We start from the raw sequence: 26,008 nt of genomic DNA, 5'->3' as shown, positions 1-26,008 counted from the left end.
GTGAAATAGGAATGAGATGCAGATCTACCTTTTCCAATGGTCGATATTATGGACATGACAAAAGTGGTCGCTTTATCTAGAAACTAACATTTGTTGTTATAAAACATAAATTGGAAATTAAATATGGATATTGGTCTGGAGCAAGGAGCTTGATAAAGGTTGTAATATTTGTTGTAAGAAAAATTTATTAGTAACTAGGTATTGCTAGAATTTCATATTTTAAAGGAAAATGATGGTTTGGGTCTAACCTCTATACATGCATGCTGGGTATATCAATGTTGGTTAAGATCATGAGTCTGTGAAATGGAAGACTGTTGTTCCATTTGGTTCTCAGATTTTGGTTTGATGGCCCGAGTTGGCTACTTAACTCGAACCATGCATTAATCCCAAGCTAGTTGGGGTCTAATTGGAGCAAAAGAATTAATGTTTATTTATTTGCTTTAACTCAAGTAGAGTATTTAGAGCAACTCTTAAATTTCTCTGTTTGTATATGCGTGGAAACTAGAATGCTTTAGTTGGTGGCTCTGTTGATTGAAGTCTATTATGTGTTTCAAGATTGTTGTTCTGGTAATCAGATAAATTACATGTATGTGTGTTTTAGGCTTTGAGCCAATGAACGGTGATAGGATTTCTCAGTTTCAAAGCAGTTTATTTGGGCATTTAACTCTCAACTAATTATTTTAGCTTTTTCTGGAGGGCTTGAAACCATATGCCTGAATTATGCTAAATACCCTTGCTAGCATTAGAAAGGAACAAAAGTTACATTTGATACCCACTCATACCTGCCTGTGACTGTTTCTGGTAATCTTTAACTTGGGTTAATACATGGAAATTCAATCTCTCTCTTTCCTTTTTTTCCTCATTGGCTTCTGGCATACAGGATCAAGGCTACATTCGCAAGTCTAACTATTTGGAAGAAGTTTTAAGGTCTGGCCAGAAGACAGATGCCAAATTGATTGGATATGATGAAACTCCTATAGATATTACTGCTCATGATCCCATTGGTCTTCAAAACTTGAAAATCCAGGATCCTAGTTGCAGTGACTTCAATCCCAAAATTCGTTCCATGAGTAAACTTACTAATACCTGCTCACCCTGCTTTATAGCTGCAAATATACAGCCCCCATCTCCATCAGTAATGGTTGGCGGGCAGCCCAGCGCAACAGTTGCATATCCTACATCTGACATGGACAAGCCTACCTCAGGTATCTCATGGTTGTATTACTTGCAGGTTTGAAAATGTGGAGAGATTCTCATATTTACTTGGATATTTTCTCCAGATGGATCGCATTATGGATCAGCAAAATCACGTTTGCATGATATATGTGCTGCTAACTGTTGGAAACCTCCTTTGTTCGAATGCTGCTATGAAGAAGGACCAAGCCACTTGAAGTCGTAAGTCTGATATATTTTCTGAATGTTAATACATAAATGTTCGGACGCTAAGTTAGATTAATTGCCCCTGATCAACTGAAATAGGGTTGAGACTTGCAGCTAAGGAATCATGAAGCTTATTTGATATTAAGGCTGCTAAGTTTTGATAGAGGGCTTGATGCCATTCTGTTAAACAGTACAGCTTGTGTCTGCTTTTATATGGAGTTATATAATCTTAAGACTGAAGAATGTACATAACATGAGATAAGTAAGGCCTGATTGACCATCCCTACACCGCTACCTCCTAAATTCTAAAACATGGAAGCCAAAATTGTAAAATTTGCATGCACTATATTGGTGCTTCAAAGTGGGAGTAGATTTGTCCTTTTGCTTGCTACCTATTGGTAAATGGTGGCAATTGTCTATTCACGAATTCATGTAGCAGTGCGTGCCATCAAGCTTGCTGGTCTTCATACCTGTGTAATTCTCTGAAGTATCAGTCATTAATTTCGTGGCTGCTGATTTTGCAGTTTCTCTTACAAGGTGATTGTGGAAATAGAAGCAGCACCTGATATGATTTTGGAGTGTTTTGGGGCACCTAGAGAGAAAAAGAAAGCTGCGGCCGAGCATGCAGCAGAAGGGGCACTGTGGTACTTGCAACATGTGGGCTACTTAACAGTGAAATGATAGTGGAATCACATTTTTGCCTGTTAATGCTTGAAGAAATTCTCTCAACTCATATGCTAATGATAGATCAATTTTTGCTAATGAAAATAATGATACATGGGGCCTTTTGTAGTGTCGGTTTTGGCAAGGTGGGATAAGGAGTTTATCTGTAAAAACATCTAAAACCTCATTTGGTGTATATCCAGTCTAGGCTATCTATTATATATAAAAGTGTATATATACAAGGATGAATGAATCAGAAAATTTATACACAGGGGCTTGTTATCTGGAATGGATTTTGCTGCTTCTTTTTTTTTTTTTACTTCTTCCCTTTTTGTTTCGAAAATAAACCATTTAAGTTGTCATATAGACATATACTGAGAAAAGTATCAGCCGAGCCAAATTTGTAATTTGGCAAAATGACATTTGCAAAAACTATGCCTGGACTCCATACTTGATCATTTACAATAATTTTTAGTGAAAGATTTTTATATAGATTCATTATATATGTTCATAGTCTAATCATTAAATTTAGAAATTATAATTTTTTTGAAAAAGAAAAAAATTATTTTAATTGCCAAAATTTTTGTTTCATATCAAAAATTAGATTTTTCTTTTTTATAACCACAAAAGGGATTTTAATAAGATCCACAATAAAAGAATTTTGGAGTCAATTCTAGGATGTTATAATTTATTATGACTTTTAATATCTTTAATGTATTCATTAATAAAAAATTAAAAAAATTTAATTGATTTTAATGAATTTTGAAAAAAAATTATATAAAAATATTTTAGTATGTAATTTTATATAAAAGTTACACATTAAAATATTTTATATAAATTTGATCTATATCTTTAAATTTTCTTTGAATAAATATATAAATACATTGAAAAAGAATTAAAAGGCCTAATTACTAATTAAATCATGAGTTTTACACTTTTTGACAATTTTATTCAATTATTTTAAAATTTTTAAATAAATATTTTTTTATAACAATTTTTGAAATATCACTATAAAAAAATGAGGTGGCAAGTCAATACTGCTTATTAATATAAAATTTAGTAAGTTAATAAAAAATTTATTGTATTTAAATGTAAAATATAAAAAAATGCACGTACATGAAATTTTTAATGATTATATTATTAAGTTTAAAATAAATTATTTTTAGTGATTCATAATTATTATTTTTTTAGTAAGCATAATCCACTTCTTACATTACTTTTTTACTATAAAATTTTAAAAATTATTATCGAAAAATATTTTTAAAAAATGAATATTTGTTTTATATTTTTAAAATAATTAAATAAATTTTTAAAACAATTAAATAAAATTATTAAAAAGTATAAAGTTAAGAATTTAATTTATAATTAGGCCTTATATAAACTATATCAAATTTCTATATTTATATTTACACAACAATTTCCATATTTGAACTAGAAATTTATACTTTATACTTGATAATTCTTTTTGCTGAATGAATATTATTATTTTTTAGTGTAAAACGCATGGTTCAGCAAGCACGTGCGAAGAGGCATGCGCTCTTCCCGCCATAAAATTTCCCGCCAAAATTCCCAATCGCGCCACAGAAACCTTCTTCCTTCAAAGAAGAAGAAGAAATTACAAAATAAGTTTCTTATCGGATATCATTTTGCAGAGAAGAGTGAGAATAAACAACTTTCAACAAAAGAATTATCAATCACAGTTTATAGCAAACGATGTCGGGTTGGGACGAAGGAGGGGTATACTACAGCGAGCAGGCACAATTCCCTGAATCGGGAACGGACACAGCTCCAAGCCGCCATACAATCCTCCAAAAATTCAAAGAGTTCATCAGAAACTTTGAATCCAAAAAAAATGTATTTCCATACCGTGAAAGTCTCGTCCATAACCCTAGATCCCTTCTTATCCACCTCGAAGATCTTCTTTCCTTCGACGCTGAACTTCCCTCCCTCCTCCGCGCCTCTCCCGCCGACTACCTTCCCTTGGTAATCATTCTGATTACTTTATTATAATATTTGAGTGTTAGCTTTTGCTTGCGATCTGATTTTAATTTTTCTTTTATTTTGTCTAGTTTGAAACGGCGGCGCGTGAGGTTTTACAGAGTTTGAGGTTAAAGGAGCAAGTGGAGAGTGGAGAAATGAAGGAACCGGAGATTAAAGAAGTGCAGATCTTGTTAAGTTCCAAAGAGGATCCCGTGTCTATGAGATTTCTAGGGGTTCGTACTTTTTTTAGGATTTAATATTTGAGATTTTATAATTTAGTTCATTTCTTTTTTATGTTACGTTATATTATCTTGTAGGCTCAATACATATCAAAGCTGGTCAAGATCGCTGGGATAACTATAGCTGCTTCAAGGATCAAGGCAAAGGCAACTTATGTTTCTTTAGTTTGCAAGAATTGTCAAAGTACTAGGGAAGTTCCTTGTCGTCCTGGTCTTGGTGGTGCTATTGTCCCTCGTTCTTGTGATCATGTTCCTCAGGTTTGCTCTTTTTGTTTCAACTTAAGCCAATTTGATGGTTTTCTTATGATGTTGAATTTTGTCTTTTTTCTGATTTTAGACTTGTATATTGTTTTAGCCTGGTGAAGAGCCTTGCCCAATTGATCCTTGGATGGTGGTTCCTGATAAGAGTAAGTATGTTGATCAGCAGACCCTGAAACTGCAGGAGAATCCTGAGGTAATTTTCTTTGATACTGTCTGAATGCTGCTGTTGAATTAACCCCAAAAAAAAAATTAAATGATTTTTTTTTATTTATTATGAAGGATGTTCCTACTGGAGAGCTTCCAAGAAATATGCTTCTATCAGTGGATCGTCATCTCGTCCAAAGAATCGTACCTGGAACAAGATTGACCATCATAGGGATTTATAGCATCTTTCAGGCAGCCAACTCGTCAACTTCGTAGGAATCATTATATCTTTCCCTTTAAATTTTTTGAATCTTGAGATTTGTGTCTGTTCTTTAATTTACTGGGAGTTATCTTTAATGGTTCTCTTATATGGGCAGCCACAGAGGAGCAGTTGCAGTTAGACAGCCCTATATTAGAGTCGTGGGAATAGAGGAAATAAATGAGGCCAATTCTCAGGGTCATACAGCTTTCACACAGGAGGAGGTAAAGTTGTGGAAAAATGGGGCGAGGTGTTTATTTATATCCGTTTGACTCATAACAACACCTACAATTTTCATTACAACTATTAGAGAATAATAATTTTATTATTATTATTCCCCTGCTGTCACATGCTTCATTCGTAAATGACTTATGGAGATTTAGCAATTTAGTCAGAAAGTAATTTAGCAATTTAGTCAGAAAGTATCATGTATATAAGTAATTTCTTTGTCGGCTTTACTTATAAAGGATGAAATAAGAAATTGAATTGTCTATCCAGATGTTGTGCTTTCTTCATTTTCTATAGACCTTTTTACTTATAGAAAGGCACTGCACGCAGACAGAAGAATTCAAAACGTTTGCTTCCCGTACTGATGTATATGAATCCATATGCTCCAAGATTGCTCCTTCTATTTTTGGAGAAGAGCAAGTGAAAAAGGCAGTGGCTTGTCTTTTGTTTGGAGGAGCAAGGAAGGTATATCTTGAATCTGATCTTTAATTTCTTAAATAATGGTGGAACTTAATGATGACATAACCAACTACTGCACAAACACAGAATTTGCCTGATGGGGTGAAGCTAAGAGGTGATATCAATGTGTTGCTTTTGGGCGATCCATCCACTGCTAAATCACAGGTTAGGTCATATTTCATGGTTTGAAGTTAAATGGTAATACTAGCTTTGGTTCCTCGATCATTGATTTTTCCACTTGAAGATTTTCTTTTTCTTTCTTCTGGTACAATCCACATCTGCTCTGCATTAATCTATGCTTAGTATATCTTATTTAACGATAGTTCATGCCTTATCTTCCTCTTTCCAACATTGGCGTAGTTACTGATTTACAATTCTTGCTTGTAAAGTTTCTCAAGTTTGTTGAGAAGACTGCTCCAATAGCTGTGTACACCTCTGGAAAAGGTTCATCCGCTGCTGGTCTTACAGCTTCTGTGATACGAGACAGCAGCTCGGTAATTTCTTTTTTTCTTTGGCATGTATTTAAAGTTTTATCTATTATTTTGGTGTGTGTACATGCGTATCTTAAGGAATTTATCTGATACAAAATGATAAATCTGTTTCATGCAGCGTGAATTCTATCTTGAGGGAGGAGCTATGGTTTTGGCAGATGGAGGTGTTGTCTGTATAGATGAGTTTGACAAAATGAGGCCTGAGGACAGGTAACTTGCACTAAAATAGACAAGGTCTCACCTTTCAAAAATTTCATGACCCTCGAGATTTAAGAGTTACAACTATTTGGCTCAGGGTTGCTATTCATGAAGCCATGGAGCAGCAAACAATATCCATTGCAAAAGCCGGAATAACAACTGTTCTCAATTCTAGAACTTCAGTGCTTGCAGCTGCCAATCCTCCATCTGGTCGCTATGATGATCTTAAGGTCAGTAGCTATATTTTCTTTCTCATCTTTATCAATTCTTCAAAGCATATTTGTGGCTTATCGCTAAGGAACTAATAAAAGTGTTTATTTTTCAGACTGCGCAGGAAAATATTGATTTACAGACCACAATTCTCTCTCGATTTGACTTGATCTTCATTGTGAAGGATAGAAGAGATTATATTCGAGATAAGGTAATTTGTGAATAACTTGCTCAATGTGGCCCTGGAAGGCGCTGCAATGATTCAGTTAATCCTCGCTGTATCACATTAAGCCATGTTTGATAATTAATTAGAATTTTAAGAAAAATCAATAGCTACTACTGTTGGAAAGTAAAATAATTTTTTTTTGGAACTATGAAAGATCCCATTTTAGTTGCATACAAATCAGAACAACACATGTCACATGCACTAATACTTTTATAAATAGCCCTCGTTGATTGAATCAAGATTTTCCTGTTTCAGATCATAGCTAGTCATATAATAAAGGTTCATGCGTCTGCTGATGCTGCTTCTGCTGATATTAGAGTCGCTAAAGAAGAGAATTGGCTGAAGAGGTATGTACATTGTGAAGCAACTCGGTCTTGTGCGCTCCATGGTCCTTTTCTGAAAGATTGACGAGATAATTAATTCTATGGCTTGTGACTGCTGCAGGTATATACAATACTGTCGAACTGAATGCCATCCCCGTCTATCAGAATCTGCATCCAATAGATTGCAAAATGAGTATGTCAAATTCAGACAGGTACTCTTATTACCTCATAGTACATTCTATACCATTCTCTATTTACTCAATATATTGGCTTGATAATTATTCTTCATGCTTAATTCATATAATCTGTTTTATAATTAAGTTCTAGAGTCATTTAGTGATCCCCTTCAATAAAATAGGAGAAAATCAGAGGAAAGTCTTCATCAAGGTGGAGGTTCATCTTTTGCATAGGATGTTTACCTTGAAATTGATGGTCTTAAACTCGTGAAATTACAAAATATATAGTTTAATTAGGGAAATTACTTTTAAACTGTTACATTGCTAAATGCTTTACAATGAGTTGATGTTAAATTCCTTGCATTTGCAACAATTTCAATAATAGGTCATAATTAGTTTTACTTTCATCCCTATTGCTTTCAATGACTTTATCATTAATGTTATCTCTCAATATGGTGATTTGACTAGGACATGAGAAAGCAGGCAAATGAAACTGGGGAGGCTACTGCAGTACCCATTACTGTAAGGCAGCTAGAAGCTATCATAAGGTTGAGTGAGGCTCTTGCTAAAATGAAATTGTAAGTATTGGGGCTAAACCTGATACATTGAATGAATGCTTAGAGTGATGGTTGAGTTTCGAGAAGATCAGAATATGAATAACTAAATTGTTTGTCTACGTTTGCACTGTACTTGGGATTTCTTTTGCTGTTTCTCGCGCATGGCAATCTTGTTCGCAAAGTTTTCTTAGAAGAATGGTGATGTTCAACTACATTGGTGAACTTGCACCTCTAAATGCAATTTAGAACATATTGGAGTCTCAGTTCCATCAATTTAAAATTGTACCATGTTTAACCTTACCAAAGTATTTCTTCAAATCTTGAATGAGTTGATAATTTAGTGCTCGAAGATGCTCTAAAGTTCTTTATTATTTTTTCCTTTTGTTTTTAATCTCTTTTCCATTATAGGTTGGTAGAATAGCACTTAGGAGCTAGTGTGGAACTGTCTAAGGGTCTCCTAATGTGTAGCTCAAACATATCATGGACCTGAATGAACTATAGTTGTTACTTCCCCTTGTCTTTTGCTGATGAAAAGAGCATAAAATAGACCCTGGTTTTAAGTCCTACCAAACGTGAAGTTAATAAAGAAAAATATATGAAGAGGCAGATTATAAGCTGTTGATCTCAGGTCCCATCAAACCTCTCTGGAAAACAACTTTTATCCTTCATCTATACGTAAGATAACCACACACATGCCCGTACACTTGGGCATATGTTTGTACAGTTTCTATTTCTTTGTCTTCATATAATTAATTTGCCACCGCCATGAAAAATGTGATATTAGGTCCCATGTTGCCACTGAGGCAGATGTCATTGAAGCAGTAAATCTTTTTAAAGTTTCGACCATTGAAGCAGCACAGTGTGGCATAAATCAACAAGTGACTCTTACTCCTGAAATAAAGGTTTGTCAGAAATAATGCGACTTTTCTTTATAATGTACTCTACATTTATGTTGAACTTTTTTAAACTTCTCGCATTCTTTGGTTTCGTTTTTACTTTTTTGCCCAAAACAGCAAGCAGAAACTCAGATAAAGAGAAGAATAGGAATTGGAATGCGTATATCAGAAAGAAAGCTGATTGACGAACTTGCCAGAATGGGAATGAATGATTCAGTTGTGAGTATTTAGTTAAAATACGTTGTTATTTACTTCTTGCTTGAGATTTCAGATATTGCAACTGACATAGAATATACTTGGTAACTTAGCTTACTCTTATATCTAGAATTCTTAGAATATAATAACAGAAACAAAGACCTAGCAGAATTTTGATTGTTTTATTCACCTTGACAATTTGAATCTTGTTATGAAACATAATTTTATGTTATGACATCAGAACTTAGTAAACTGCATAAGATGATATTGGTTTAGGGTCCAGGCTCTCATGGTTTAGGCAGACTAGACGAAAGCCCGTGACCATCCTCCGTAACATCAGGGATGTTCTATTGATTTCATGATTTGCTTTTGGCAGGTGAGAAGGGCTCTTATAGTCATGCATCAAAGGGATGAAATTGAATACAAGCATGAGCGCCGCATCATTGTACGGAAACTGTAATGGTTGCAAAGAGCTAGATCCTCTGCTAAAAAAAGAAAAAAATTAAATCAAGGGCTATTCATGCTCAGCAGTTAATTAAGCAAGTTGATGGCAAACAATTCTTCAGTCCTGATCCTGGGGAAACAGGAACATAAATTAGGCAGCAGGATGAAGAGGCTATATTTTACTATTAATCTTACTCATGTTTAATGGACATGGCCTTTCAATACTCATTAAACCAAGTGCAGAACTTTAGCATTTTTCTATGTTGTATGTGTTAATTTGAATTAGAGATCAGTTAAATTGTATCTATTAATTTGTATTAGAGGTTAGTTTTTCTGTATAATAGTGATTTTTCAAATATTAGCAGCAGGAAATGCAATTTTACGAACTTCATTCTAGCTCAAGTCAACTTGTGATGGGCGACTGGAGCTAAGCTTGTTAAAATTTGACAAATTTTTATCAGTTTTTTATGGTGTAAACTGCTTTTCTTAGTCAATTTATGGAGTTCCAAGGCATCTACTTCAGTATGATACTCAGTATCAAAATGAATTATATAGATTTGAAGTATAATTTTGGGCTAATGTTCAAGGTTAAAGCTCCAAGATGAAAGGGGTCTTGAATTCAGGGGTGTTATTTGAATTGTTTGATCCATATTATTAGTTTGTTTTACAAATGTATTTGGCATTATCTGTCAAAACTAAAATTTACTGGGATGTATCTTTTAATTTTACTCCCGTCTCTGCCCAAAACGAAAAGGATAGAATTTTGGATATTGCTCTGTACATAAAATTATTGCTGTAAAAATATTAAATATGATTACTCTATGATACTATAGCCAAGTAGCGTGAATTAAGAGTTCAAATGGAGTGTAAAAAACCTAAGCACAATAATATCCAAAATATTAATTTATACAGTTTTAAACCTTAAACGTTATTATTCTAGAGTCCAATGCCTAGTGTCTCTCTGGTAAAATATGATAGTTTCAGCTTCATCTTCGATTCGCTGCTCTTTCGCTTCTTCTTCAACTGTGTCATTGCGTCCTCTCAGGTATTCTGTCGCTTTTATGTTTTATGCTTTCTTTCTCCATAATAAATATGTGTAAATTTGATAATATATTCATCTATTGCAGATACGCTGTGCTAGGTGCTGGTTTTGCTGGTCTCTCCGTGGCTTGGCATTTGTTGAAGGTCTCTCTCTTTCTTTTTTTAATCTCTGTTTCTGTTAATAATTTATTGTATTAATCTTTATTGGGTAATATAAATTTATTGTTCAAATTGAATTGCAGAACAGTCATAAAGAGTTGAATTTAAGTATTGATATATTTGATGAAGTTGGTATCGGAGGAGGTGCCTCTGGCGTTTCTGGTGGTCTGCTTCATCCCTATTCTCCTAAAGGTTCTCTTTTTCCCCTTTAATCTTTGGCCTTATACGGTATGCTTTACATGCGAGAATTCAATTCAATTCTTACAGAATCATGTCACTTGTGGCATGATTCCTTTTCTATGAAAATGCTTTCTTTTCTTTTCTTTTTTTGTTACTTCTGAAAGAATTGAACTTATAGCAACTATGAGCTTTCAAATATGAAAATTGATTCAGTTGAACTGATCGTGCATTTTTTGACTTTATAAACCCTGTGTTACTGAGCTTATACAGAGTTTTTGTGGCAGTTAAGCTTCTTTGGAGGGGTGCTGAATGCTGGAAGGAGTGTTTGACGCTCTTAAGTGTTGCAGAAAAGGCAGCTGTTTCCAAAGACTCAAAATTTGAATTTGGCGAGTCAGATCAGGGGTTTGGCAGTTTTATAGTTAGGAAAAGGTTTCTTCTTTTTCCTTCTTTTCTTTTTCTTATTTTTTCTGGTAATGTTGTTTTTCTTATTTAAATTCGTCTATGGGTTGGTTGGATTGACGGATCTACTTCAGGGGCATCTTGAGACCAGCAACAAGCATGAAGAATTTGAATGTGTTGTATGATGTAATTTCTCTATCCTTCCTGATTGACTCTTGCTTAACTTTATATAAATTTAGAGTAATACCTCTATTACTTATCTTCTTCAACTAGAATGCTCAGAACTGCGATCCCAGTTGCAGAATAGAGACCATTGATGAGGAAGTTGCTCAAGATCTTGTTCCCAAAATAAGTGTATCTTTCAACTCAGCCTTTTACATGCCCCAAGCTGTAAATGTTCATCCTCTGAGATATCTTCAGGTTTGAAGAAATAATCATTGGACTTTGATTTACTTTGAATAGGTTGTTTTTCTCGTCAATTTTTTATATTCTACATTTGTATCATCAGGCGCTCTTCTTGGCGTGTGAAATTCTAGTGAAAGAATTATCTACTTCTAGCCACGGAAAAAAGGAGCTATACTTGCACAAGCAATCTACTCAAAGACTAATTGAACTAGAAGGTAAAACTTGCTGATAGAGATTTAAATTTGAAATGCCCGGTTTGTATGTGCTTGAACTTGATGATAAGCCAGAAGGAAAGATGGGCAAAAGAATTCCAAATTCTCGGAATCTCTAGTTTTAGTTGATTGCGCTAAAATCAGAAAGAAAAGAAAAAACAATGATAGGGAATTCAGCATGAATGTGTAATTGCCGGATTTACAGCAGTTGAACTTCTGAACACACATAAGTTAAATATGTTAAGATGATTATCCTTCGATATGTTAATTATGTTTTTCTCATTCCCTGGATGTGTCCAGAAAATAAGATTAATTAATGAATACTTATAATAAGATTAAAATGCATATATTTGGATGGCTTACATTTACTTCCGATCATTCTCAAGCTCATGTCATATTTGTTAAGTTCATGATTAATTTCTCTTTGCATTTTACATAGGGGAGTACGATGCAGTGATAATATGTTTAGGTGCCAAAGCAGACATGCTTCCCGAGCTCTCTGGGAGGCTTCCCTTGAGGACATGTAGAGGTGTAATCGCCCATCTGCAGCTTCCTGATAATATAAGGTACAGCGTACGTAGTTCAGGGTGCATAAGCAGGATTTATACTTGGAAACTTCATAGCTGGATTTGAAATGTATGGATGATGCATAAGAACTAATGTGATATTTATAATGAAGCTGTTGCTGGTCTGTCAGAGTGGAATCTTGAGGTTCCAATTCGAATTGATTTGGAATTTGCCACAAATCCTTCAAAAAACATATAAAGCAATTTTTTTAAATGTTGAATTTCCAAAATAAATTTTGACTTTTGATTACCATTTCCAAATGCGTCAAGGACTAGTAAAGATTTCCCAAATAGATACTATTTAATTTTCTCATCTACTGGTTTTTGTATGTTTGCAACTGTTACCATTTCATATCGCAAGTGTCGAGTTGTCTTTTATATTTTTCTTAGGGGGGGCAGGGGTGAGGAGAGTCTGACGGTAGAAGAAGAAAGGAGAGGAAGAGAGGATACTGAATTAGCTCTCTTTTACTAACATATCTTATGGATCACTGTTTCAGGGAAGAATATCCAGATTGTGCCCCTTCAATATTATCAGATGCATGGCTTGCTGTCCAGGGGACCCGCAGTTTATACATGGGCTCAACATGGGAATGGAAATCAAGAAACTCTTCTCCAAATGTCTCAGCAGACGAAGCTGCAAAAGCCCTTCAAGAGCTTCTGCCCAAGGTATCTGCTTTTTACCCTGGAATTAAGGATTGGACTTTTACTGGAGCAAGGGCAGGTTTGCGGGCAATGCCGCCACTAACTCCCCAAGGTTCACTTCCACTTTTGGGATGTGTGGATGATTTTGTTGGTGATAATTGTACTTGTAAGTTCTGGTTATTTGGAGGACTCGGTTCGAGAGGTTTGTTATACCATGCTTGGCTTGGAAATTTGATGTCTCAGGCTGTGCTTTCCGGTAATGAACGATTCATACCTGCTGAACTGACCTCCTGGAAGAGAATCAATCGATAATTATAGTGCAGTCTGTAGTATCCACTTTTTTGCTGCACAATTTTGAAGGGTGTGATTGCTGGGTTAATTCTGGGAATAGCTCATACTCACAAAACAAAAAATGGTTGAGTAGGAGGTTGGGTAGACTGGAATATCCATCCACACTTCAGATTGTATCTAACCTTTGAACCCAATTCTGAAGGGGTAAAGAGTGGTTTCGTAACCTACAAGGAATTAGATAGTCATTCATTTTCTTGGTTATTTTATTTGCCGACGATATGGCAGATTTAATATATTTTAAAAATTTCTCTACTCGACACTTTCTTATTTTGGGTCTAGTATTTATTATCAGTTTTGTATTTTGTCTAGATCTTGAGGCAAAGATGCCTAAAAAACTTTCATAATTAGATGTTGGAATGCTATTTTACTATTAGAGATTTGTCTTCTATGTAAAAAGATGAAGGAATATAGTAAAAAGTTAAGCTCCATATGCATTATGAAGCAACCTTTAATCATAAACAAGGTTCATTACAATTTTAACTTTTTTGACAAAATTCATTATTAAGCCCTTGAATTTTGCAGTTTTTTTCTATTAAGCCCCTCGACATCTATTATGTTTCATTAAGCCTTTGAATTATTATTTTCCATCACATTAAGGACTAATTTGACAGACTGAATAAATGAGGCGGAAAGGAAAAGGAATTGATATTGGTAAATTAAATTGAAATTGGAAATTTAAGGTTTATAAAGGAAGTTTATTTTCCTTCTTGACTAAACAAGCAAAATAGAAAAGTCAGTTCGGAAACCTTAGATATGGCTTCCTCTAGCAACAACGACAGCGGAAACAATAATGAGGAAGGGTGAAACGATAGAAGAGTGATCAATGTAGTGTTGGACAGCGCTCTTGTGTACTGTTATTGTGGAAAACGAGCTCATTTGCTCATCTCTATGACAACAAATAACCCAGGGAGGAAGTTCTGGAGATGTCGTTTTTATATAATTAGTGTTATTATGGTTTTTGTAGTTGTATTTTGTGTTTTTTATGGTGAAAAATGTTAATTTTTTATGTTGATTTCATATGGTAGAAAAACAGTTGCAATTTCTTCAAATGGCATGACAAATGGCTCAATGAAAGGGCGACTATGACGATGAATGAGTTAAGGGCACTGAATACGCATTTGGAAATTTTAGGCAAGAATGTCTCAGAAAAAGAAGACAATGGTTTTGATAATACAATTCAGGAAATTGGAATATTGAAAAATGAGGTTCATATGATGCAGAAGGAGTTCAGTGAAGCTAATCAAAATGCCAAGTATATGAGAATGATAAGGAACTTCTATAGGGCTGGTTTTTTTTATTGTTGTAGGTCTTTTACTGTTTAAGCTTTGTAGGTGACGTTTTTAGGTGTTAGAGTTGGACAAAATGGGAAGTTAATTGTGCTTGGACAGAATGTGGGTTGTTTTGAGTGTTTTTTATTAATGACAACCATTGATATATTATAATTTCCACAATGCTCTGTGAATGAAGATTGGACTTTATTGTAAAAAATTAGCAAAAATTTCATCATTTATAAACATTATATGTGTCATTTATATATAGTGTAAACTGTTGCACTTGCCCAATAAGTATGATAAAATAAAATTAAATAAATGTAGAAAGGCAAAATAGCAAAATCCAATTATCATTGACATGAAGTTAATCAAACATCGCAACTGTTACAAAAGATAATGCCTAAAATGTTTTCAAAGCATAGTAAAAACCAAAAATACTTAAGACATTAGAATTCAAAATATAAGTTTGTCAAGTGAACTAAAAAATACTTGATAATTCAGTATCTCAAGTGAGCTATGTATAAGTATTTATGATAACCAGTTGGTTATGCTTCACATTAAAGAACAAAAAAACCTCTTGTTAATCATCTGTTGTCAAAATAGGTTTAAACCATTTGGAGTTGTTTTAGTCTTCTTCATTGTGTCCTTACTTTCTAGAAACTGACTTATAGTTTGAACCATTTGGAGCTGGTGGTAACTTGTAACCTTAAGCGACAAACCGGTCCACTGAATGATGTTCAATTCTTTTATCTTTCAAATAAGCTCTCCATGTTGGTAGTTTGTTTTGTCTATTTCAAGCTGGTTATGCAAAGTCTGGCACATAATTTGGAGCTGCCTTATATTGTTTGGCTCTTGGTATATGGTGATTTCCAAATCTATCAGTACTTGTACCATCGCCATTTTGAGTTATACCTGGCAATAAAATGTATAAAAGCTATTACTAACACCAAAAAGTAACTGTGTAAAGGAAAAATACATTTAATATATAAAATAAAGCTGGTGGTAAAAATTGTATCACTTTTCTTGCTCTTTTGTTGTCTTGTACTATAATAGTCATTGATAAAAGCTGCTTCAGCATTCTTTATGTTTTCTAGTGGTTGTTTCCCTTTATTGTTTTAACTTTGGCTTTGTCTTGATACTGGTTGTCTTCTTTTTTTAGTTGGATTAACCTAAAAGATAAATAAAATAATAAATACACATTTCACAAGTTCAAATTGACAAAAAAAATAAAATGTAGTTAATATAACCTGTGTGTCGTTTGCTATTGTAGGCAGCCTCTTATATTATGACCAGTATTTTTGCATAAAATGCAAGTGATCAATCTTCCCTTTCTAGATAGTTTTCCAACCTTCTTTTCCTCATCTTTGTCCTTTCTTCTGCATCTTTTTTACCTACCAGGCATAATTTGAAAAGCTGGTGGTAGAATTGATTCTTCATTTCCTTTCTTCCAAACTTGATGACCTCTTATAGGATGGAGTGAGTAAGAATAAGCCTTTAAATAGGTATCTTTGTGATACCAATGTGCAATGTAAATGTGAGCCTCCTCCTCAATGTGATATATGGCACAGATTGTCTGATGACAAGGGATTCCTGTCAAAACTCATTCTACGCAGCTGCATGTCTTGTTATCTAAGTGAACAACATGTCTATTGGCAGTATTAGTGATACTAGTTATCGCAAAAAAATCATCCCCATTGAACTCCATGAACCAATTATAGGAAAGCTCTTTATTCTTCTCCAATTTCTCCATTGCTCTTGGAGAGATATCACAAATTCAACTTTCTGCAAATATCCTCTTCTTCTATATCTTATTCATTGCTTATTGCCTTATCTCATCCAACATTGTGATAATTGGCTTACTTCTGGCTTCTAGTATCCATCCATTGTACGTCTCTGCTAAATTGTTATCAACAACATCGCACTTGCAGTCAGTTGTGAGAAAAGCTTTACTCTAATCCCTCAAAGGATGTGCCAACAGATCTTCAATGATACCCTCCCCTAATTTCTCTAGTTCTCCCATGCTGTGATTCAACTGTCTCTCATACGTAGACTTGGCACAAGCCTAGAATGTTTTATTTCTTTCCTCGCCTCTCCATTTCTTTGCCTAAGAGGCATAAATATGTCTGGCACACATTTGGTCGCATTCACTTGGTAGTTCAGCTTGTATACCATTGTCCAAGCCCTATAAAATATGTCAAATAAGTACATGTAATATAACAATATAAAATAAAACATTACTTTACACACAATTACCTTCTACATGTTTGAAATAATCGTGTAACCAGTCCCATCACCAAGAGGAAGATCAAATTTTAAGCATCTTAGGAACTATGTCCAGTTGTATATATTCTCTATCTGCATAATTCCCCAAGCAAGAAGGAACATTTGGTTGTTCCTATCACAACCAATAGCATAAAGAAGTTGCCTTTTACATATGCCTTTAAGGAAGCAACCATCAAGTCCTATTATCTTTTTGCAACCCTCTACCCACCCTTGCTTACACCCTTGGAAACATACATAAAATCTTTCAAACAAGTTCAAATTACCTTCATTTTATTTGCTTGCTTTTACCACATAAGTGCTGCCAAGATTAGTAGCCTTTCCCTCCTCTATATAGTCAGGTCAATAAGCAAACTGATCCTTAAAATCACCCATCAATTTTGTCATAACATTTTCCTCTGTATTCCTACATGTGGATATGCACACTTTAATCTTATATTCTTCTGCATAAGAACTTAATGTCTTTGATTTTTATTCCAGGCTGGCTTATAATCCTAGGCTTCAACAATATTGATAGGAATGTGCTATTGGCCATCTTGTTGTTGTCCACCCTATGGCATTTATGTTTTTGATAGTAAGTCTTTACTGTAAACACCTCATCAGTATTGTCTATTGAACAAAACAAAGCCCAAAGGTACTTCTTTTGTAATGAGCTTTTACTCGTCTCTTCTCATTTTTCACAAACCTAATAGCCAAACCCTTCATGACAGCATATTTGGCTACAACAAACCTGAATTGTTGAGCATTAGTAAAAATCATGCCTAAACAAAAGACTGACACCCTAGCTTTAGCATCAAATATGACCTTTGAACTTGGTCTTCTCAACGCATCATCTTTACATTCTATATCATAATCATTATAATAGCTCCTCATATCATCACTGTCAATGTATACTAGCTATTAGATTCATCATTGTCTGACAGCCCACATACATTATCATTTTATGCTTCCTCCAATATCATCTACTATAATTTCTTCTCCATTTTTCCCATTAACTACCTTAGAAGATTTTATATTCCTATCCTTCCTAACATCCCTTGCTTCCTTTAACTTATCATCTTCATCGTCTGTTAATAAGTGAAGAGGAAATAAAAATTTATCAAAAGTTTGATGAGGTTCGCCATTATCCTTAAAAGCTGAATTTTCTACATTAGACCGAGGCTGGCTATCATGTTCAACACCTATGTCTGGCAGCTCACAGTGTTACACAAAAATATCAAGCTTATCACCACTACACAACTTACCTACTATTGCATAAACATCTTTATCATTGGTCAGAAAGATAACGTCCTCACTAACCCCATCCTTGCAATATAGGCCTGCAAAATCTACATGCCCTAGTAGTTCCTTAATGTAAGCTACCAAATTAGAGTAAGATAACAAATTTATGTCAAAATTCTCTTCAACTACAGTCGTTTCACCCCCAATATATCTATTATTACTACTTATAATAACCTTCTCCTTATGATGTATAATAAGCTCAACATACAAATCGTTCATTTTGCAATATCAAATAAAAAAAGAACCAATTTAATAAAGAGTAAAATAGAAACTATTAAGCACTTTGTCAAATAAAATATAAATTAATAGTAACCAAATAAATAAACCATATATCTTAAGCTATTAAAAAATCAAATGAATTCCAGATCATACAAAGCAATAAGTAAGATTCTATGCTAACAAGTAAAATAGAAACTATTAAGCACTTTGTCAAATAAAATATAAATTAATAGTAACCAAATAAATAAACCATATATCTTAAGCTATTAAAAAATCAAATGAATTCCAGATCATACAAAGCAATAAGTAAGATTCTATACGAACAGGTAAAATAGAAACTATTAAGCATTTTGTCAAATAAAATAAAAATTAATAGTAACCAAATAAATAAACCATATATCTTAAGCTATTAAAAAATCAAATGAATTCCAGATCATACAAAGCAATAAGTAAGATTCTATGCTAACAAAGACACTAGGGACCACATCAACCTAACAATGGCAAGCACAAAAAACACATTCCACAATCAGCCAAACAAAGCAAGTATTTTATATAAAAGAATAAAAAGTACCTGGTCCACAATAGTTAAGATATTATCTTTAGCTTCCTTTCCAGTAAGTGGATACTTTTCTTCAAACAATAACACTTACAGGAACGAGCTTACAAAGTCTCAAGCTTAAGGAGCGGCGAGCGTCAATTTGAATTTCTCAGCTGCACATTGCAACGATTTTGATGGAGAAAAGAGAGGTTTGATGAAAGTAAAAGGGTTACTCTTTTCCAACTCAATTTATGTTAATTTTTTCCAAATCGATTTTCCCTTTTTTTTTTTTAGTTTTACTTGCATAAATCACTTTCTCCTCCTAGTCATATTATTTTATATCTATTTCTCTTTTATAGAGTTTCATTAAATGCGCAGTAATTGTGGTTGCAAAACACTCGCGCCAAATCTTTCAAATTAGCCATTAACGTGATGGAAAATAATAGTTCGAGACCTTAATAAAACATTAATAAATGTCGATGGGCTTAATAGAACAAAACCACAAAGTTAAAGAGTTTGATAATGGATTTGCCCTTCTTTTTTTGTGCGTGTTCTGTAAAATTTGTCCAAATTGACTGTTTCTGTAACAGCTATATAATGGTCTAGTAAATTAAGAATAAAAAAATTGTAACCAACCTGCTGTTGTAAATTCTAGGTGTTGGGAAGACTGGATTGAAGAGGTTTGTTAATACCATGTCAGGCTTGAAAATTTGATGCCACAGGGTGTGCTTTCCTGTAATAAGTAATTAATATCTGCTGAATTGACCTCTGGGAAGACTATTATGAATCAATAGCCCTTTGTTTTGCTGTAATCTTCCACAAACAGAACATTGCTTATTAAGAACCCTTGGATTGTATTTCCTTTAGAATATAATGTTTCTAACCTTTTTCACGTGAAACCTATTCCGGTCCCTACACAGTCCGAATTAATTCTTTTTATCAGTCATCCATTTTTTCCGGTTTTAAAATTGTAAGTTTAGAAATTTTTTTTTTATTATTCCAAATTTAATTTAAAAAAAAAATTCAATTTATCTATTTTTACAAAAATAATTTTTGAAATTAAATAAAATGGAAATTATGATGGGATCTAACCTTAATACCAAACACCCAGAATAAGTTGGCATGTTTTCTTAAAAGGATAGAAAATACAAAATAAAAATTAATTGTTCTCGTGTATAAAATTAGACGGAAAATAAAGAACAGAGATGCAATACATACTTTAATAGAAGAATTAATTTATTTTATTTCCTCTAAAATAAAATTGGGCACGTTTAAAATAAAATTGGAAGCGATTGGGCACGTTTAAAATTGTCTCAACCAATAACACGTGTACAAATGGCTATCCTTTCCTACCTGTCTTAAAATCATTACAGAATCAGCCAATTATGATCTTCCTTCTTAGACTTTCCCTCTTCCAACTTTCACGTGAAACATTACTTCCCTCATTTCTATCGAAAATGACAATGTAATATAGAATATGTATTAATTATTTAATATTAAAATATATATATATATATATATATATATATGTTAATTTTTACAATAATATTGTATATATAAAATTTGGATATGAATTTCTATTCTATTTATTGCTAAATAATTTATATAAAATTATTATCTAAATTTAATGCATACATTGTAAATAATAGAAGAATAGCAAGTTTTTATGAATGTTTTATATTTTGATATTGAATTATTGATAATTATTTTATAAATTTTTTAAAATAAGATGAGTTTTTATTAGAAATAAGTAAATAAAAGTATATTGTAGTTTCATCATTTTACAATTTTCAGTATGTGATTTTTTTTTTTAAACAAAAAGAGGTATGTGGTTACAAATCGTGATAAAAAAAGTATTTCATCATTAAAAAATCTCAATTTGCAGAAATTTTAGTCATTTTCACTCTGGTCAGCCATCTTTACCATATTTCTTATGTTTGATAATATATATTTAGAGTTTAACAACTCAAAACATGATTTTTTGACCGTTAAACCGATATCATCAAATTAATGACTTTTTAAATTGTGATTTAACGGTCAAATATTGAAATTATGAGTTGTTAAGCTTCAAACTCACGTTATCAAACATGGACAATATGATAAAAATGATAAAAGTAGCTAAATCCTTGCAAATCGAGACTTTTTAATGGTGAGATACCTTTTTTGTCATGATTTATAACCACATGCTTCTTTTTGTCTGAAAAAAGAACTACATACTAAAAATTGTAAATAATAAAACTACATGATACTTTTATGTACTTATCCCTTTTTATTCATAATGACTAATAAGTATAACTTGTGACATGCAAGAAAACTTGATTATATTCAAAAAAAGTACATACTAATCTTGTTATAAAAATGAGTTTTCCTCTAAACTTCACTGATCGTGTTGATGGACCAATTATATAGAGCACATTGGTTACATTTGGCTCATCGGTAAGAAATACATTCCACTTGGTAGATACACTGAACCACAAATCAACTTTATTGTCTTTAATGAGTTTTTAAACGAGTCTGATTTTTTGAATATCACACTCAAACTCATCCTAGCTCTGATAGTAAAAGATAAAAAAACTCACATAAAAGAAGACAAATAAACTCTTGTAAAGGAAGAAAAATAAACAGTTATTCAAAAGGATAAAATAAAAGACTCGTAATATTTCATCAACAAAATTAATGACCAATTGAGAAATATAAATTTAAAATAAAATCCTAAATGAATTTTCAACCAAATTAATTTATCTTCATTATTATAAGGCTTTGATTCATCTCCGATTGTTAACACTTTAGTAATCATGAGATCTTCTTCCATACATCTTTAATTTATCATTTGTTTTCTCAAATTCAGTACTAAAGAAACATAAAAAAAATTTACTATCAAGATTTATAAATTTTGACCATCTCATACAAAAAACAAAAAGGAGAATATAATTTACTTAGTCATTATATTTGGAAAAAACTATTAAAGAAAAAAAATAGCTAACAAAGAGTTAAAAAAGATGTCTACGGACTGTTAAAGCTTTTTGAAGTCTTTAGTCTCATGCACATTTTATTAATTAAAAATAATAAATTGATATTAATTATTTATCAATTTAATATATAAATAAAAATATTTATTGTATAAAAAAAATTTAAAATTTAAAATATTTATTGTATTAATTATATATTTTTTATAAATAAAAATATAAAAAAAAATTAAAATTCTCAAAATTATAATAAGAAGACTGACAAATCTCAAATTCGTAGTCTCGTTTGATGTGAAACTAAGAGGGCTTGAAAAACTGTCCAATCCCCACCGTCCAACTATCTAATTACAGTGTCATCTTATTTGTCAGCCAATGACTTTCCTTTTTGTTTCACGTGTCTAAAAACCTGACCAATTTCCACTTACGGACTGAGCAATGACCCGAAGCTCCTATAAATAGGAGGTTTGTGGCACTTACGATCACCAACCATATAACTGGCTTGTTATTCAGAGCAGCTTCCGTCAGCACAAGGAACAGAAGTTTTGCTCCCATCCAAAAGAAATATTCGCAAGTTTTTCCGGTATGTCAATGAGCTTTCATGCTGCTAGTCCCAGTGAACTATATATACGAATATGCATGTATTTCTTTAACCCAAAACCATTTTCATTTCAGCCGGTAACTAAATATCGAAAATAAATGGCACTCACAGTGAATTTTTTAATAAAGATTAATTGTTTTTTTTTTTCTGAAACAGGCTGGAGTATCATGGCGCCTATGCTTCCAAAATCCGTGGCGATCAGATCAGAATTCTCCAGAGGTTACGCATATTACATGGCTGAAAACGAGGCAGTACGTGGTTTTATACGTTGTGAAGGAGAGAATATTTTGAACCCATACGTGAAGATTGAGGTTGAGACGGCACAAATTGATAGCAAGTTTGTTCACCTCCGATTTTCTCATACCAACAAATACTGGGGGCGAAGTGGTCCAGGTTTTACCCAAGATGACTATTGGGTTTCTGCTACCTCCGATCAGCCAGAGGAAGATACATCCAAATGGTCATGTACGTTGTTTGAGCCAATTTTTGATCACGGATTCCTCTTCTTGCGCCACGTTCAAACGGGAGGGCGTGTGCGAACAGATGGTCCTATTGGTGCCACAGGGCCGGTATCCCGTCTTCTGTTATATTTTCGTAACTATGATAATGTTCCCTATTTGGATTTCACTTTTTTCGATTTGGGAACATTATGCATACTGCCGAAGCGTGTAGCATTCAGAGGGTACAATGACATGTACCTCAAAGCTGAGTGGATCGAGCGCCACGAATACTTGCAGTTCTCGTCGGATGATGTTAATGAGAAAGCAGCGGGCTACGAGATCACAATGATGCCGGATGGACATGTTCGCCTAAGGTCTAATTTCTTTAACAAGTTTTGGAGGCGCAGTCCGAATTGGATATGGGCAGATTCAACTGATACTGTTGGGAGTGATAGGGACACTTTGTTCTGGCCGGTCAAAGTGAACGACGACACCATCGCTCTTCGCAATGCGGGTAACAACAGATTCTGTAGCAGTCTTACCGCCGAGAGAAAGACAGATTGTCTTAATGCTGCGGTTGCCACCATCACCAGAGAAGCAAGATTGCAAGTGGAAGAACTTGTTTTTGAAAGAAGTATCTTCAATGTTAGATTTCTCATGGAGTATGCTCGGATATTTGATGAGAGAGCTACAGTAGCAGGCTGGGGTTCTGCTGAAAATCAGTCAGAAGAAGCTGCTACTTTAAGTATCACGGTTGGATATGAAGATACTACATCTTTTACTTTCAGCAACAGTTTAGCTATAACGGCAGGGGTCACAGTGGGCATCACAACTGGATTACCACGCATTGCGGAAGGAAAGATTGAGATTTCTACTGAGGTAACTAATACGTTAGAGTGGAACAGAACCACCTCGGAAACAAGAACCGCATCAGCGACATATCTAGCTAATGTGCCGGCTAGGAGTAGGATTAGAATTGATTATGTAGCAACACGTGGCACGTGCAATATTCCCTTCTCCTACACACAGCGAGACAGGCTTTCTCATGATGGAAGTTTTGCTACTACTCAACATGTCGATGGTGTTTATACTGGTGTCAATTATTACAGCTTCCACTTCGAGCAGCCTCAGATAGTACCACTCTGAACACGTACCAAGAAGTTTGGGTTCGGCGTACTAGAAGATTGTCTTCTTCCTAGCTGCTTCCCTCCTCCTCCTTCTTTGCCCTTCCCTTCATTTGGCCTTCTAGTCTTTTCATTTCTGTCCTGTGTTTCGTGGCTGTTCTTGTCGGCAGGTTTTTGCTTGTTTTTCTAGTCATGTGTTTGTTGCATGAAACAGGGACTCTTGTCCCTCGTATGCTTAGAGTCTGGTCTTTTCATCCATTTGCTCTCTTAGTTTAGAAGAAAAGAAAAACGTGTGGCTTGACATAATAAGTGGTTAACATATGTGTTTGAGAGCGTTAGAAAAGAAAAGAGTGTAAATGAATAAAAATTGATATGATAAGTGTTCAGTAGACCTGTTCATGGGCCTGGGTACCCTCCCGGCCCGGCCCATGAACAGGTCTAGTGTTCAGCATATCCACGTACCCAAAACAGAAAGAGTGACTTCTATAGTTACTTTGTCCTTTTCCATACTTTATTTTCATTTTGTCTCTATTACTATAAAACTGGATTTGTGCCAGCCCTACATATCGTTTTATTTACATATTAAGTAAAAATAAAAATATATAAAATATTAATTAAAATAAAATTTGAAATTAATACTATAAAGTGTTTGTTCTAAATGAGAAATTATTATTATTTTCTTCATAAATATTTTAAAATATTGATTAAATATAAATATCAACTAATTTTAATCATAGAAAAAATAGTTATAAATGAGTAGATATAATCTAATTTGAAATACTGAAACTATAATAAAATATAATTATTAAGTCTTAATTTAATAAATTAAACTTATTATAAAATAAATAGATATAATATAATTTGAAGACTGAAAGTACAATAGAGCATATGATTATTAAGTGTTAATTCAATAAATTAAACTTATAAAAGGGTAATCTTTATTATATTGTAGAATTTATGTCAATACTTAACTGAAATAAATTTTTTTATTATACTAAGTGAAATTATAGTTACAGGAGTAGTTGTACATCACTCAATTTCTAGCATTACCTATTAAATCACATATCAATACGTTACACTGATGTATATACGTTACACTCTCACTCTTAGTAGTCATTGTGATTGCCGATATTTATTTTTATTTAGGGCAATAGAAATCAAAAGCCAATATTTATGAAAAAAAAAAAACATAATAAGATTAACTATATAATATTTTCTCTATATTTTTAATTCTTTTACATGTTGTGTTATTATCAAACTTATGTATGAAGTAAATGAATTATACTAATATTGGAAAAAAATAAAAATATCAATTTTCGAAATTTCAACATTCAAAAGATATTTAATAAATTTTTAGTTCAAATCATATTTCTATCTATTGCCTTAACATTGTCCCAATATAAAATAATGCTTTCTCGATACGAGAATTCTTACCAAAATATTTTTATCAGCATCTGTCTCGAGCAAGATTATTTATATATATAAATACAAGTGGAATAAAAGAAACATTATCTTTTCAACCAATTCAATCCTAAAATATGATTAGCATATAATGAATATACAATAGATAATATAATATTAATTCTCAAGGCTTTTAATTATAATAATCTACTCTCACTAAAATATTTTCTATATAATAACACCTTTTGATATACAAGACCAAAGCTCATCTACGGTAGTGAATTTTATAATTTTATAAAGAAAACACATACAAACAGAAAAAAAAAAAAAAAAGGAAATAAATTGGTATGAGTAAATTTTTATAAATATTTATATAATTCATGGATATATGTGAGTAAAATATCAATATAAAATGAATACAATATGATATATGAATTATGCTTGGTTAGAACCTATAACAATAAAAAATTTAAAAAATTTCAAACTAGAAGATTACCTTAATACAACAATCCTCACCAATAATATGTACTAATTGTAACATTAGCATTAAGCATTTTAGATGGAGACAAATAGTAAGATTGAATGTAAATAAGAGATGAATGGTTT

At 33.0% G+C, this 26,008-nt stretch overlaps 4 protein-coding genes across 11 annotated transcripts in view; all 4 read left to right on the top strand.

The window, feature by feature from the left end:
• Positions 1 to 2,332, top strand: part of LOC8262844 (dicer-like protein 4) — a 45,900-nt gene extending 43,568 nt beyond the window's left edge. For all 7 annotated transcript variants that reach the window (XM_048371688.1, XM_025158142.2, XM_048371687.1 and 4 more), the window contains 3 exons: positions 881 to 1,205; positions 1,281 to 1,395; positions 1,905 to 2,332. In XM_048371688.1, the coding sequence (XP_048227645.1) occupies positions 881 to 1,205; positions 1,281 to 1,395; positions 1,905 to 2,061 (597 nt within the window). In that variant the 3' untranslated portion in view covers positions 2,062 to 2,332. The remainder of the gene's footprint in view (positions 1 to 880; positions 1,206 to 1,280; positions 1,396 to 1,904) is intronic.
• Positions 2,333 to 3,656: 1,324 nt separating this feature from the next.
• Positions 3,657 to 9,806, top strand: LOC8262843 (DNA replication licensing factor MCM5). Its single transcript, XM_002523485.4, has 18 exons — positions 3,657 to 4,026; positions 4,113 to 4,256; positions 4,341 to 4,520; positions 4,618 to 4,716; positions 4,803 to 4,939; positions 5,045 to 5,150; positions 5,485 to 5,619; positions 5,701 to 5,778; positions 6,003 to 6,107; positions 6,223 to 6,314; positions 6,400 to 6,532; positions 6,628 to 6,723; positions 6,994 to 7,085; positions 7,183 to 7,273; positions 7,706 to 7,815; positions 8,579 to 8,696; positions 8,808 to 8,909; positions 9,262 to 9,806. Exons 1-18 carry the CDS (start codon positions 3,757 to 3,759, stop codon positions 9,343 to 9,345), a joined length of 2,172 nt encoding a protein of 723 aa, XP_002523531.2. The 5' UTR covers positions 3,657 to 3,756; the 3' UTR covers positions 9,346 to 9,806.
• A 346-nt stretch (positions 9,807 to 10,152) lies between these two features.
• Positions 10,153 to 13,663, top strand: LOC8262842. 2 transcript variants are annotated; one of them, XM_048372154.1, is made up of 9 exons: positions 10,153 to 10,374; positions 10,457 to 10,514; positions 10,613 to 10,721; positions 10,994 to 11,138; positions 11,243 to 11,294; positions 11,391 to 11,528; positions 11,617 to 11,728; positions 12,165 to 12,291; positions 12,789 to 13,663. In XM_048372154.1, exons 1-9 carry the CDS (start codon positions 10,301 to 10,303, stop codon positions 13,243 to 13,245), a joined length of 1,272 nt encoding a protein of 423 aa, XP_048228111.1. In that variant the 5' UTR covers positions 10,153 to 10,300; the 3' UTR covers positions 13,246 to 13,663. The 2 variants fall into 2 exon arrangements, with proteins under 2 accessions (XP_048228111.1, XP_002523530.1); XM_002523484.4 differs by having other exon boundaries at positions 10,154 to 10,374; positions 11,382 to 11,528.
• An 8,615-nt stretch (positions 13,664 to 22,278) lies between these two features.
• On the top strand, positions 22,279 to 24,508 carry LOC8262840. Its single transcript, XM_002523482.3, has 2 exons — positions 22,279 to 22,419; positions 22,594 to 24,508. The coding sequence occupies exon 2, from the start codon at positions 22,605 to 22,607 to the stop codon at positions 24,021 to 24,023; it is 1,419 nt and encodes a 472-aa protein (XP_002523528.1). The 5' UTR covers positions 22,279 to 22,419; positions 22,594 to 22,604; the 3' UTR covers positions 24,024 to 24,508.
• Positions 24,509 to 26,008: the final 1,500 nt, after the last annotated feature.

Source organism: Ricinus communis, chromosome 3 (assembly GCF_019578655.1).
Source record: "Ricinus communis isolate WT05 ecotype wild-type chromosome 3, ASM1957865v1, whole genome shotgun sequence".
Taxonomy (NCBI): domain Eukaryota; kingdom Viridiplantae; phylum Streptophyta; class Magnoliopsida; order Malpighiales; family Euphorbiaceae; genus Ricinus; species Ricinus communis.
This window is presented reverse-complemented; position numbering and strand designations above follow the sequence as displayed.